The sequence below is a fragment of the Pundamilia nyererei genome, unplaced genomic scaffold (assembly GCF_000239375.1).
Source record: "Pundamilia nyererei isolate P.nyererei 1_Seehausen unplaced genomic scaffold, PunNye1.0 scaffold00027, whole genome shotgun sequence".
Classification (NCBI taxonomy): domain Eukaryota; kingdom Metazoa; phylum Chordata; class Actinopteri; order Cichliformes; family Cichlidae; genus Pundamilia; species Pundamilia nyererei.
Window position 1 is genome coordinate 3,562,338 of NW_005187428.1, and position 15,979 is coordinate 3,578,316.

The window sequence follows — 15,979 nt, forward strand, 5'->3', positions numbered from 1 at the left end:
TTACGACACCAACTGTCTGCTATCTATAATCAAGTTTTGAGATCCCTTCACGGCCACTTGCATCCTGGGCCATTTGACCTCAAGAAATCACATGATAGGGTGGGGCTAGGTTTCACAATGAGCTTATCCGAAACCTTGGCTGATTGGGACCTACACCCCTTTTTTTACACCTTGGCTTGTGTGATTAGGAAAATAATATATTGTCCCTTTTGGGGGAATCCTCCCACAGGGCTTAAATCTGGAACTTTCCACCATTTGACCCTAGAACTGAAGGAGCTTCTCGGATGAGAGGTGAAACGTCTTCAAGCAACTTAAAGTCCAGACGCTTTTCTTTCCAACCTTCTTAGACCAAGATTAACAGCCTGAACCAGAATGATGGGTAGAGAAAAATATGGAGGGGTGAGAAGCAGCTCATGATCAGATTGGGCATATATAGCTGCCACTGAAACTGGGTCACTACTGTCTGATTACTGTGACTGCTGATCGAAACAGAAACAGAAGGATGAAATGTGAAGTGTACAGGGCTATACTCTCTGCTTAGACTCAGACAAATGCTAAACAAAAAACCCCAAAAAATACTGAAGCCCCCTAATTAAAGTAGAAAGTCTGCACTTTAGCCACATCTTGATTGTGTGATTTAAAATCCACTGTGGTGGTGTACAGAGACTACAAGAATTGTGTCTTTCACAAATTCTCATTGGACACTGTTGCATTGTAAAGGAAGTGTATGAGCCTTGTTTTTTAAGACTTGGTCAGATTACAAGTTATCCAGGGAACGAATTAAATGTTGAGATTTTATAATAAAAAGTGATAACTGCATTAAAGATTATAATTATACCAATCTGAGTTTTTCAAAACATTCTTTTAAATTAGAGTCAGCTGACAAAGAAGCACTTACAGAAATTTTTGAAGTGCATGCTGTGTAGGCTTGAGATGAGTAGGGTACGTCCACAGCAGGAACCCCAGAAATCTCCCCAGAGTCACTGTAGCATGCACTGATTATATCCATCAGCTGCTGATTGATGGAGTTCAGCGGGTACATGCAGAGAGCAGAGTCGCTTTCGTCGTCATCTGGATGAGCCACCATGAAGAGGACTTTTGTGAATGAGGTGACCGTCCCATAATTACCAGATTGAGACATGACCCGTGCCAGCTCTTTTCCTGGAAAAGCCACATATGCAGCTTGGACTTTGTTGTACCGGTTCTTTATACCGCAGGTTAACTGGAGCTCTGTGTACGAATAGTAATGTTGGTCATTTTCACAAAGACGAGACACAAAAGTCAAGTTTTTGTTATCTGTGCCATCGAGAGTCCGAGAAAAGAGGAAATACACAAAACCATCCTCTTTGAAGGCATGTTGGAAGTCGTGTAAGTACTTGAGGACAAATGGCGCCGTCTGTACCGCTGATGCCTCAATGATGTTCTCAAACACAACCCAGTCCTGGTAGTCCTCAAGGATTCGTGTGCTGATTAGTTTTGTACTGTCCAGGCTTCCATAGCCCTTTCCAACAAGGAACACTTTGAAGGTCCGGCCATTTTTTGTGTAGTTGGACATGACGCTCACCACGTTCACATTATCCTCTATGCTAGCCACGTAAGTCCTCTCTCCTTTGTTGTCATTGTAATACAACTCTTGTTCTACATTAGACAGGTTGAGGAGGGAACATATGCCTCTGTACCGACTGCCACATACTATTAGTGAACCATTGGATGGGTGGACCAGCAGAAGCTTGTTGCTGTTGGGCATGAGCACTGTGTCCTGACAGCCTGAAGCAGGAGGTGTACATGTTTTGGCATCTTTTTTTGGGCCCGTCTCAGTGCGGGCCTCCTTCTGGAGGGACGGGCTCAGCTGGAAGATATTGTTGACTGCTCCCAGGTAGATGCGACCAGTCTGTGGGTCCTGGACCACATTGTTAATCAGGCTTTCAGAGATGAATTCCACAGTGGGGATTTTTCCACTCCCCCCTTGGGCTTGAGAGACTGACAGCCAGAAGAGGAAGAGGAGGATGGAGACCCAGCTTGCCATCTCTGGAAGGAACAGAAAGGAAGAAGTGTTTTATTATTAATGAAGTTAAATGGAACTTTAAATGCACATTAACTATCAGCAACATGACACATCAACAAAGGGTTTGTGTGTAGTTAATATAACCCCACATACATACACATATACTCATACATAAAACTGAAGGTAAATCAGTTGTCTTTACACTGCTTCTAAGCAACAAGCCTGCTTCACTGGGAGGGGCTGAGGGTCAGTTTGAGGTCAGGACTGTGTGCAGGCCAGTCAAGTTCTTCTACATCAAACTCGCTCATCCATGTCTGTATGAACCTTGCTTTGTGCACTGGCACACAGTGTGCACTGGCACATTGGAATAGGAAACACCCACTGACTGCGACTGCGGAATATTTAGTAGCGAGAAAATTTCACGACTGGACTTGCTGCACAGGTGACGTCCTATCAGGGTACCACACTGCAATTCCCTGAGTTCCTGAGAGGGACAAATTCTTTCACAAATGTTTGTAGAAGCAGTCTACATGCCTAGCTTCTTGATTATATTCAACTGGAAGTGATTGGAACACCTGAATTCAATGATTTGGATGGGTGAGTGAATACTTTTGGCAATATAGTGCATTTTTAGAAAATCTGCACATGGAGACATTAATAGGGTTGCACTAGGCTATACACCTGAAGTTATAGCCTAGTGTATATACAAAAGTAACAGGAAGTAATTTGAATGAACTGGGATTTTAAGGTGTACAACACATGAAGCATATCCCACTTTAGAGTCACAGATTTAAGTTATGGGGCTAAAACCATTTAAAAACTGCCTCGAGATGACAGCGCATGGCGTAGGTGTTTGTGTCTGACTCAACTCCGTGATCCAGTTATATTACGGGGAGGAGGGGGTTGAATTCAGTTGACTTATCTCAAGCCATCACTGGTGAAAAAAATAAAACTGGTTTGTGTAGGGGTAAAAAAGACAAGGATAACAACTAGATCTCAACCCATAACACAATAAACAACTCTTTAAAAAGCTTGGATCACATCCAACTTCATTTACACTTGCTTTTTTTCCGCCCTAACAGCCGCACAATGTGTTTAGGAAGTACACTGTTTTGTCTCAGGAAATATGATCACACAACATCCTTGTAAACTACAGACAGCTTCATGTACCGGCTAACAGCAGGTGCCTGCGGAGCCTTCGTTCACTGCTGTTTGCGCAGGCTGTGGTAAATATGGAACTGCAGGTGGCTTTGAAGCAGCCATTGCCCACACAGCAAATGTTAGTGTATGTTTGCATGTGGTTTCAGTCTTGCACACACTCAGTAGTATCCTCCTCCTCATTTCATCTTGCCAGTCAAGTTCACAGACACATTTGTCAAAGTCACTTGCCAAAACTGTGTTTTATTATGTCAACCTGCCTTTGCTCACTGGACTAAGTGGGAAGACCACTGATTGGACATTTGCCGGGGGGGGATTTCTTTTTTTTCTAGCCCCCCCCCATTTACTGCCTCAAACTATCCACCCCCCCTTAACCCATTTCATTACATAAATGTATTGTGCCCTTTTCAATTCATAGTCTTAAATATTTCCATTAAAATGGGAATGGTGCAATAAAATCCCTCTCTCTGCTTATTCAGGACAGAAATGTGTGCAGCAGCTTTTTTTACAGCTTTAATTAAGGAGGGGCGGTAAGTGTTATGCCAAGATTTAACTGAGAGGAAAAGACCAAAAAAACAGAAAAGAAATCTTGAGTTTACGTGCACAGTACAGAGTGGACAAAATAAAGGGTATATTATGTAAACTATTATTTCAGCTCTAAAGTAACACAACTTCAATTTCAAAGGACATATCCGTCGGCAATTACAAGCCCGTGTCAGCTTTAAGCGGCAGGACAATAACGCTTGTGCTTGAGTTTTCAGGGAAGCTTCACAGAAACTGCACGAGTTGCAAAACAGCCTCACAGCCTCAAAATGTTGACATCAAAAGCAAAACAGAGACAACTTTCACTGACAAAGTGAGGTGGCAAACTGCAAAAATGTCCACAGAGAAAAACTAAAAGGAAAAAATGGTATTAAAGGAAAAAAATCACCATAGAATGAAATCAGCAGCTCTGTGATCTGTAAACAAAAACTGTACTCTGAGCAAATTTAGGGTGACATTGTATGTAGTATGTAAGTTGGTACACTAATTTTATCATATAAAGGTGCCATCTGACTATTATTATGTTTTGACTAGACAGATTCAGGTAGTCTAACAAGCTACATGACCTTTAATGTGCATTTTTTCTGCTTAAGAACATACCTGTCAAAAACACTGTCAGCACACTCCTGTACATACAATTACACCTACTGCATATCTGCACACCTACAGAATGAAATTAAACAGCTGTTTGTATACTGCCACAATGTACAATTCCCACTTTTTAATGGATTGTCTACAGACATGGTGTAGATAGATGACTCTGTGTCTTTCACTAAAAACTGTAATATCCCCTTTACTATCAATTTACCCTGATATGACATACCACACAGAAAAAAAGTGGATTATGTCAGTAGTATCTGTGACAAAAAAAAATTACTTGATTTCTTTTAACTCCCAATAAAACTTTCTCAGACCACAAATTCAAGGACAATCATCTCTGGACACTCATTTAGGTTTCAGAAAACTCCAGAATCACTTACAACTGCAACTTCAAAGGGTGCTTTTCCTATTCATGCAAATCCTATGGCCAGTCCCTGATCAGACAAAAAAATGTGTCACACAAATTTCCCTCAGATGTTGCATTGTGGGTCAGTGCAAACGAATTTCTTAACATATTTCAAAAGAGCCTGTTCTCTCCTAAGATGTCTCCTTCTGTCACTCTGTCACTTTTTATCCTTTTTTTTCATGGGCTTAATCCTTAACGCTGGAATTAAAGAGGCTTCAAAGAGCTGAGCAGATACAGACGCCTGGTGGGGGTGGCACAGGTGGAATGAGGCCCATTTCTCCCCAGACCAACCCACCTCTTTTTTCAACATGTCTGCTGTGAGAGAACATGACAACTGGGCATATCATCCAACACGCGGCTATTCTGAATAAATAAAAGCCTGCTAAATTTAGAGGCTGCGTGCTGCATCAGCCTGCAGCTAATGAAGCCTCCAATGGCCTGGAATAAATAATAATGAAACACATCATGCACTAATGAAGCTGGCACATCTGAAAAATATGATCTGGTGAAAGTCAATTTTCAAATTCAAACAGCCTGAAGCCAGCACTGAATTGACCTTAAATTAGGCATTTCACCTCATTCCTTTTCACGTGATTGTTTGTGGTTACGGAAAGAAAAAAAATCTTTGAGCTTTAGAACTTCTTTAACTCTTCACACGAATGCTTAAATGGGCCAATTCTGGTCTTTAGCAGTTTTTACAATTATGTAAGTACAGCTTCAGGTTAACTACGAAACATATTATAATGTGTTATTTATTTAACAAGAATAAATAATGACACAGTCTAGAGCGTTGTGTTGTGTCTCAACACACAGGCTATTTTTCTGACAGGTAAAGTTTGGCTGAAACAGCAAATTTATAACAGAATGGCTGAAAAAGAAAAAAATGAAATTACGAAAACCTGATTGCTGTGTTGGGGCCTTAAGAGAGCTGTGCATAAACGAATGCCCACAACTGAAGCAACGTTTTAGAAGCTTCTCTACTTTTAGAAGACTAGTGGGAAAAGATTCCTTCATAGTGATGTGACAGAGTCAAACAGAAAATGATTACTTTGGGTCATTCGTGCTAAAGTCTTTTCTAAAAGCTACTGAACCATGGGGTGCACTTTTTTTCATGACTGTTTATAGTAGGTTGTATTTACTTTAAACACATGTAAAACTGTATCATTCTTCTTAACTATGCATATATTTACAAAGCTTGTAGAAACCTTGAGATGAAAAATTTATTCAGTCCCACCACAGGGTAGTCACCTCACTGTCACTCAGCAGTTTAACAGGTAGTTTGCACCTAGTTAAAACTAATGCTGTCTGTTACAGCGGTGCTTGAAAATTCTTCATGAATAAATCATTCAGGGAGGTTATAATGTTCAGTTTTAGTATTCAGCTTTCATTCTTTTGGATTTGCTGATTTGTGTTGTTCTTGAATTTTAACACATTATAAAGAAAAATGCTGCAGTTATCCACCCTCTGATCTAAAAAAAAAAAGAATGGCATTGTAGCACAAATGTAGTAATTTTAATGCAAATGCTGTGAAAATATGAGCTACCAGTAGGTCTTGGGGCAGATCTCTAGAGAGCAATTTCTAGCACTCGGTATGTAAAACTAAGTGAAAATGAAACTAGGCAACAACAGAAAACTAAAGGAGCGGTGCAACTAATGCTTTTTTCCATTGTGGAAGAAAGTAGCAAGTACACATTTTGTTATTTGTTATAAATGAGATGTACAAACCTCAAATACCTAAACGCTCTGAACATTTTAAGGCTCAACAGTATCTGTAAGTTGTGTTGTCCAGTCCTTACAATATTAACTGGCATAAAGACCTGTGAAAACTGTTTTGTTCTCCTCAGACAAACTATATCAGTAGTGTTGTCAATAAACCGCATTTCCTAAACAGTACTTGTTTAAGCTAAGTTGACTACTCACCTCACCATAACGACACCAAACTGAAGATTCAGCTCAGAGTTGAATGAGCCATACAAACACGATGTGCTACACCGCTCTGATATGTAGTCTCCAATTCAAATGTACTCCTTCGGTTTGAGAGAAGCGAAGTAGGACAGCTAAACTGTTGAGGTATGGCATGCACAGGCTTGCCTGTAGCACATAGGTGTGGCTTTTTTGTTTCCTTGCTTATCATTTCACACATGCGCAAACACACACCTTTTATTGACAAATACAGAACCATTTCTTCCACCCTTCCTCCATAAGGTAGGCCATGTCTGGACAGGAGAAGCAGCTTTCAACAGAGAAAAAAATGAAAGATATTAAATTGAAAAATGGAAGGTGTGTGCACCCTACACACACACAAATCCACAGGCTTAGAGATACATGTGCAAGCCCCAATACATGAAACCAGCTCAGCTTGAAGTGCTGACGAGGTAATCCTGCTCAGACCACACAAAGACACTCTTCTCTTCAAACTGCCATGCTGTGTTTCTTTGACACAGGGGCACTAAAACCCAGCATGGCAGTCAACACGCCTCTTGGCCAATCCTAAGGAGGAAGTCTGCAAGTGTGTCGTGGTAAGGGAGCAAAAGATCAGGAAGGAGATAGCAGAATTGAAATTCTGGAGAAATATGTCTCTGATGATTAGATTAGATCAAATGCACAAACGGTTACATAACTGCTGACCCGGCAAGTTTTGAAGCGGCATGAGTCCCCTCGCCCTTATTAAAATAGATACAGAAAGGAAACTGATATAATAAATGAAGAAACAGACACCCTACCCAGAAAATCTAACAGGATATCACCCCATACTGCGATCATTCATATTCAGCACTTTCTTTACTGGAGAGCTGCCTTTGACAGCTCTGACACTGATGTGAAACCACTGAAACCACTTTCCCTGTTATACACTGATATAAGTGAAGTACGATTAAATTAGCAACCTGTCCCCAGAGAAGTCGACCCCGGATAAAGAGAGGTGAACGCGGGGTTAATGCTCTGATTCAAACCTTACCATGTCTCTAACAACATGTAGCATGCTGAAAAAGCATGATAAAGTGAACCCAGGTTGAGAGCCATGACAAGGAACTGGAACTGAGGGGTGGATCCTTGTCCTTTATTTTCCTGCCACCACCAAGGAAACCACAGGCAGAACAGAAGCATTGTTAAAAAATGAAACATGAAGCAGGAGAGTGTGGAGAACTCTTTCTCTGCATGTCTTCCATTCCCCCTCCACTTCCTTTTTTGACATGCAAAAAGTCTTGTCCCATGCTCGGAGTAAAATTGTTTCACAAGTTGTAAAGGAGGGCTGGTGTGACGATGGTAATCCAATTTCCATATGAACAATTACCCTGCCGTCAGGGCTGGCAGTTCATTTATTTCAATTTGACTGACTGGGAAAACCATGCTCACCAAAAGCAGCCAGCCCAGCCATTGTATTCAGGGCACCAGGCACAGAGGGGGTGGGGGGTGGGGTTGATGGGGCTGGTCCATTTTAGCGGGATCCAGCTGCTCTGGCCTAAATTTGCTAACACCTTTAAAGTTGGCCCATGACCCAAGAGTGTGTGTATCACACGTTGCTCTCTTATTAGACCGTATGTGCCCCAATTCTCACATCTCTGGGTTTCTGCCTGTGTGTACGTGTGTGTCTACATGCATCTGTCCTCTTGTGTATGTTTGTCTGTTATGATGTATGACCATGAGTCAGCCGGTGCGAGCATAACCTGCGTGCACACATGCACACGATCCTTTTAGGCCCAGCAGTTTTCCTCATTAGGACTGATAGACTGTTTGTGTGTCTGTTTACCGCTCCGTCACCATTTTCAAGGCTCCTGCTATCTCCCTTCTGCCAGCTGGACACTTGAGCAGCAAGAGCGCAAAACCACAGGCTTGCACACACAAACTACTTGAGCAGAGTACACATTTAAATGTGCTTGTGTTCAGCGACACATACACACACACACACTCACTCACTACCAGGCTTCTCTGCCTCATACCGCCCGGCAGCTGACCTCTGTGTCTCTTGTAATCTCTCAATCTCTGTTTGTCTCTCAAACAAACACAGAAATTCAACCTCTTCTGTCTGGCCAACAGCAGCTTGGGCTAATCTCCCAATGCTAACTGGCCTCCCCAACCCCAGCTGGATGCTGCAACTCTCCAGTGGGACAGAGTGGCTGTTTGCAGTGTGGACACAGCTGGCAGATGCGGGAAACTTGATTAAACAGCCTGGCCTGGCAGAGAAAAGGTACTTTCAGGAGCCAGTGCCTCTTCCGACTGCCATTGCGGCCACATCCAGACATTTACTAATGCATACTAACAGCTGTAGGGTGCAGACAAGCATACCCGAACCCAAAACAAATGCAATTTTTGGGAAATAATAAACCTATATTTTAATATTAAAAAGTTTAGCACTGTGTAACATCCTCTATTCTTTTAATTACAGTCTGGAAACATATGGGAACTGAGACCAGTTGCTGGATTTTTGGGAGAGGACTCTTATCCCATTCCTGTCTGATATGGAATTCTCGATACTCGAGTCCTGGGTCGTCTTTTTCGTGTTGTTTGTTTCATGATAGTCCAAATGTTGTCAACTGGTCAAATGTCTGGACTCCAGGAGGGCCAATTCAGCTCCTGGACAGTTCCACTATGTAGCCATGATCTTATAATAGAGACATGTGTCATTCAGCATTGTCTTGCTGAAATATGCAAGGTCAAAAGTCAATGGGTGCTTGTGTTGCTCTAATCTGCTTATACACCTTTCATACACCGTGATGTACAGGCTGCCAGTTCCACTAATGTACCCCCCATACCATCAGAGATGCAGGCTTTTGAGGCATCAAGCTGGATGTTCCCTCTCCGTTTTAGTCTAGAGGACATTACATCCATTTTTTCCCCCAAAAAGACATTAAACTTTCCACTTTGCCTCAATCCATTTTAATTTAGTTTTGTCCCATTGAAGATGTTTCTGGTTCATGTTCATTTATGCTTTCTTCTTTGCGTGACAAAACTTTAGCCTAAAATCGTGGATGGCACAGTGAACTATGTTTGTAGACAATGGTTTCTGGAAGTGTTTCCGAGCCCATGCAGTGATTTCCATGATACAATCGTGCCTGTTTGTAATTCAGTGCTCCCTGGGAGTCCAAAGATCACAGAATTGTTCCACAATTTATAGATGCAGATTTTTGCAAAACATCTGCTCATCTTTACTTCTGAGAAATTCTGCCTCTCTAAGATGCTCTTTTTATACACAATCATGTTACTGACCTGTTGCCAGTTAACCTAATTAGATGCAAAACCTTCCTCCAGATGCTGGTTTTTTTTTCCCCCACATGGTACATTTTTTCAGTTTACCAGTTTGGTGTTTTCTGTGTGAATAATATATGGGGTTGCAAATCATTCCATATTGTTTTTATTTAAACTTTATAAAGCGTCCCAACTGTACTGTATCGTGCATTGTATTTCTACACCCACAGTTGAAACTCTAAAATATTTTCATTATCCGTCAGTCAATTAATATTCTAGTCTTGTTTTTATTGACATAGTTTTGATGAATAATATACCAACAGATCAGAAAACGAGTCCAATGTTTCGTCAGTCTACTACACAAACAATCCACTCACTGTGTCAGCACTGACCCTCATTTCCTTTTGACTCAACAACTGCTTAGCTGCGGGGAATTTTTTATTTCACCATCTTCTGTCAGAGGCCAGACTCCTTTTTTCAGAACAGGTAATAACTCGGTGTATTGCTCAAGGGCATTTCAGCGCGTCGGAAGCTTGCTCTCACACACAGAAAGTTAAATCCCTGCTTCCGTGGGTTGAAGGGCAGCTTCTCTAATCCGTGCACCACCCTGAGGTGATCCCCTGGTCCAGGACCACAATCACCTTGCACTTACATATAAAGAACAGCTCACACTCACATACTGACACACATACAGTGACAATTAAGAAGTCAGGCAGGCAGACTGACTGCTGGGAAGGAATCCATTACACAGCTTATTGGTTATAATGATTTCACTTCCCCAGCATAAACGCCAATGAGCCATGAAGGTATCTTGTAATGTGGTTTAGTCTCAGTGCCCAGCTTTCGTTTTGTTTCAAGGAGAACACTGATCTTATAGTCTCTGATTTGCTTGCCTTCCCATGTATAGGAACAAGAAACCTGTGTAGTAGTGGACATTAAGATATAACTTTACGGTTGAACGCTAATAAACCCACAATCTAGGACTTATGTCTGTGTGGTGTTAGCACAAATGCTAAAGCCTCATGGTTACCCAGTGAAACATCAAAATGCACTTTATTAAAAGATATGTATATTAAAAAGAAAACTTGTTTATACCATTTATGAATATGCCATTTTCTGTTAACTTCATTGATAAATAAGGTACTTAACAGCTGTCTCTCTGTTCATTTAGTGTATTCAATATAACCCTTTCCTACACAGCCTTTAAGTTGCTGACCAGCTCAGTACGATGACATGCCTTGGTTGAGAATTTTTAGGTTTTGTGGTTCTTTTTCCCATCACCACCCCCCAAAAGGGACAACCCACACCACAGGTTAAATACCTGAGACTCTCCACCAACTGCATATTGAACTCCAGACCTAAAGTAGTCCAGCTGCCTTCTTTTTTCAGCCTCTCAAGACTACACGAACCGTATGACTGCAAATCTACACATACATAATACTGTGAATGCTGGTGCAACTGCTCACTGACTAAATGTCTGGGCATTATCAGACTTATTTCATAAGCGATGAGCAATAGAAGATGTTCCTTACTGATTTTATCTGGTAGCAGACGCCATAGTGAGAAGACAGGCAAACAGCCTTAGTGTAAATGTGTGTGAATTAAACATTCAGTGGTTCAGGAGTGGAAACCAACTCGTGTAAATTAATAGATGATACTCTGAGTTTCAGTTTGAGTCAGAACTGGGATGGAATAATTTAAAAACTCTCCATGTAATGATGCGCCTTTTTATCTAGCCACTCTGCCTTTCACTTTCTCTCCCTGATTTCCCCCCCCTCTACATGTGTACTAATAAAAGGCTGATTAAAAACGCAATAACCCATGCAGGGAGATCAGGGAGATCAGCTTTCTTTGCCCACCCAATTACAGAAACCAGTTTCCTTGCTTACATGACATTAAAGAAATTATGAAAGCTGACAGTGAAGACAAGACATGAGGAATCTTTCCACAAGGCATTTATGTTTGCCAAGAAATAGTTCAGCTGAGCAGTTTCCACCAAACCACATGAGTGGTTTCTGTTTCTGTGTGTAAGCATTTAAGAAGAAAAAAAGATACAACATGGTAACTTTTGCATTTTAGAAGTGCCAGTAGGTGTATTTCTCCCTCTGGACGAGTTTGATGCAATCTTCTTAACTCACTCTTAGAAAGAAAACAAATGCGTATTCCCAAAAATGCAATCCTTTAAACAGAGACATGGTAGCGTATGAATAGAGCACAAGCTCTAGTAACTTCAGCAAAGAAAGCAGAATGGAAAGGAAGGAGGACAGGAACAGAGGGAGGGCAATCACACACGTTACTGACTGAGTCTCAATAGCCCCTTTGTACGAGCTGGCAGGTGCCTGTCACTTGTCAGGATGAGTCAGAGTGTGGATGGTGACTTGAGCATTGTGATGGTGGGGATATAAGCGTTGGCTGAGGCCCAGTAAGATTCTAGCTCTTAGTAATGACTAACAGCTATCAGGTAATGGCCCAAAGATTAGCAAGCGCTGTTCAGCATATGGAGAAAAGGTCATGTTTAGAGCTTAAAAGGTAATGGCTAAATTAGCTGCAAGAAATACCTCATAAAATTAAATAGCTTTCAGTGAGAAGGAGTACTTTCCGCTGGTGGTGCAAAAGGAAATAGACTGGGCTACTTTTTAATTAGTCCGAAGAAGAGAACTAATCACAGGAAGGGTAGTCTCTGATAAACCGTGTGTGCGTCGACACAAAACCTCAACTCATAACACAAGGGCACCATCTAACAGCCTCTTTTTCTCACGAATGAAACACACGCACAAACACATTTGCTTGGACTAGTTCTGCTCCTTCTTCTTAGTATGGCGCAGTGATTTGGAAAAAAATTACATGCGATACTTGAGAGACTGCAAGAGCAATTTGATTTGCAATATGATTTAAAAAAAACAAAAAAACAAACAAGCACCAGTTCTAATAGATTTAAAACAGGCCCATCTATCCTTTCACTGACACCTTCTCCACAAGAAACTCCTCCAGCTCATCCAGGGGGACACCGAGCCAGTTCCCGAGCTAGTCAATAGATATAATCTCTCTAGTGTGTCCTGATTCTGCCCCGGCCTCTTTCCGGCAGGACATGGCTCTGGTGTTTAATGAGGTGCGTGAAACACCGTGCTTAGGAGGTGAGGCGTTTCTGGCACCTCATTAAAGATATCATCAAAATATTACTTGCTCTTATCTTTTAATGCAAGAAGGGGAACCACAACACATAAAAAGCTTGCAACATTTATCAGTTTCTTAAATGTGCATATGACAATCACACATACAGCAGCTATTACACAACATGACCGCGTTAAAAAACGTAACTTTACCATTTGTCATATTCATCGTTTCAAATTACAATTTCCGATTTAAAATCAATTTGTCATTGAGATCAACTCCTCAATGCATGCACTTCCACCGAATGTTCTTGATGCTATTGAAACCACTCCACGACACTCATTCCTCAATCCGCCAACCCCTGTAATCTTCATCCATCATCTATCAGAGCTGCTGCAGCCAGAGGGGAGAGAGCTGCTAAGCAGGGCTTGACTAATGGCTAAACAAACACCATTATCAGGCCGCAGTGGCCGAACGCTGAGCTACAGGAGCCCCAGAGCAGCTGAGGCTCTTTAATACTTAATCCCCGCTGCCCTGCTCTGCTAGCTTCTGTTTTAAGCAATGGGCAGCTCTGAAGGTCCACTAATGGTGGAATAAGCACAGAAACATAAGGGACTATGGGCTAGAATAAAAATGAGCGTGACACCTACGCGCACGCACAATCACTTACTGCAAATGTCACAAATAGACTGAGAGGGGGTAAAGACGAGTGTGGCCCACTCGTCTTGGCCAATTCCCTCTCTAAAAAAGGCTCAGGGAGAAGTTAATGAGCCTGTTACTGCCCCACAGCTCCCACGATAAGGCTGCTGATTGCACCACATGTTTGGGGCAAGAGGATGGCGCGTGTATTTGCATGCACAAGTTCATGTGTGTCTGTCACCCGACCCAAAACGGTCATCTGCTGATCGTACGTTCAGAAGTAGGGAAAGCACACTTTTGCACACAAACCGCCACACTCTTGAGGCGTGATCTATCCCACTCACTCTCACTCGCTTGCCTACATACACCAAGTCACACCCTGACCACACTATCCTCACAAACACACACACACACGCAAGCACACACGCACACAATCAAGTGTGACTGAGCGAGCAGGCCACTCAATGAGAGTGGGTGATTAGGCCCTCTGAGAGTAGGTCTGACCTTTCCCTGCACATCAAGTCAAGTGCGCATGTGTGTTTTTATGAGTCAGTGGCTATAAGCTCTCGGGCCTGCGCCACTTCACATCAAATGTCACCGACTTAAATGAGATGACCACACAGACAGGACAATTGAGGAAAGGAGACACAGAAAGATATGAAGGACAGCTCCACAGGTAGACTGGGATGCTCACTAATTGGAAAGTTGGTGGTTCAGTACCGAGCTCCTCAAGTTTGCATGTCAGAAGGTCCTTCGGCAAGATAATGAACTTCAGAAGTACACCTAATGTATCACTGGTGTGCGAGTATGTGGCAAAAAATGTACCGTAGCTACAGGATACGTAATCTATGACTGGGTGAAGTGGCTAATTATATGAAATTACTTTATGGCAGTTGAAAGAGACCCCCCAAAAAGCACTATATAAATGCAGTCCATTTTTGACATTAAATGAGAGGACAAAAAAAAAAACATTAAAAAAAGAGGGGATTTTTTTTAGGCTGTGAGACAAAGATTTAAAAAAAAAAAAAAAAAAAAAAAAGAGGAATAACTTAAAAAGGAAGGAAGAGAGAAGAACTGAAAGAAAGAGAGTGCCCTGTCACCAATCAATCTGCTGTCTTGGGCTCTTTCTCTACTGCTTCGCATGAGAAGCAGCAAAGCTGAGGTATTTTTATATTCATGGTTAGTTTTGGGAATTTTGCACAGGCCCTTGTGGGTACACAAACCTCCCCCGTTTGACTGTGGTAATGGTTGAGTCTGCACTTCCGTGTTCTCAAAGCTCAGACAGACAGCCAGACGGTCTGAGTCAGGTCTCTGGGGAGGGCATGAGCAGGGGGCAAGTGAGGTTTTGTTTTGCTGAGAGCAGCAGTTAGTTAGCCAAATTATATTTTTATAACTTCTTCTGAATTGTGCTCTAAAGCGCATGTGTGTACACAACAGACTGTGTTCCAGTTTTTTCAGTTTTCTGAGGGGATCATATACAGGTTAACATTGGATCATATATATATATAATTTCTAACTTCGGCAGGACTGTGATAAACTGAACATCTTTGGATTTTTGGCTGTTGGCTAGACAAAGCAATCTACATCACTTTGGGTTCTTAGGCTTCTTAAGTTTTATGGTCCAAACAGTTAATTAAATAATCACTTCTGAATTAATTGAAGAAAGAAAATAATTGTTAGCTGGAGCCACAAATATTACTGCATAACATTCAGTGAGGCAGGAAGTATGAAGGGACAATTAGAGGTTTCAAGCAAACCCCAAGTTACCCCAACTGATCTGGAAGTAAACAAATATAAAATAATTAACCACATCTTCAGTCCAGTTTATAATTTCCCAACTCAACTTTGACTCACGATAGCAGAGTAAATTTCTTCCTTTGCAGTGAGGAATCATTCATGCTCCAGTACATTATTCACTTTCAATTTTACCTCCCAAATAAGGTGGCTTTGCGAACCGTTTTCAATTTGTCTGGTCCTCTCAATGCTTCTTCCTATTCAGTCTGACAAATTTGACTGATGTCATCATCTACCCAGATCTCAGTAAATGAACTGGTAAGTACAACAGTGTCATACCCAATAGAAATCACATCAACAGCTATGAAAAGACCCAGGTTGTGAATTGCTGGAATCGGTCTTTAATAGCGGGTTAAGGTATGTGATGCTGGTGGGATGACAGAGTCTCAGTCTTGTCTTGCCCTTTTTCTCTCTTCTTTCTCTTCCTGCCATCACAGTTGATCTGAGAGGAGATAGTGATCATCCACTGCTGATGGGCCAGATGATGATGATGTGTGTGTGTGTGTGTGTGTGTGTGTGTGTGTGTGTGTGTGTGTGTG

At 41.8% G+C, this 15,979-nt stretch overlaps 1 protein-coding gene across 1 annotated transcript in view; it reads right to left on the reverse strand.

Annotated features, from left to right (window-relative positions):
* Window positions 1-15,979, reverse strand: part of LOC102198211 (plexin-B2-like) — a 61,178-nt gene that overhangs the window by 3,623 nt on the left and 41,576 nt on the right. The window contains exon 2 of the mRNA XM_005728256.2: window positions 899-2,028. Coding sequence (XP_005728313.1) covers window positions 899-2,026 — 1,128 coding nt within the window. The 5' untranslated portion in view covers window positions 2,027-2,028. The remainder of the gene's footprint in view (window positions 1-898; window positions 2,029-15,979) is intronic.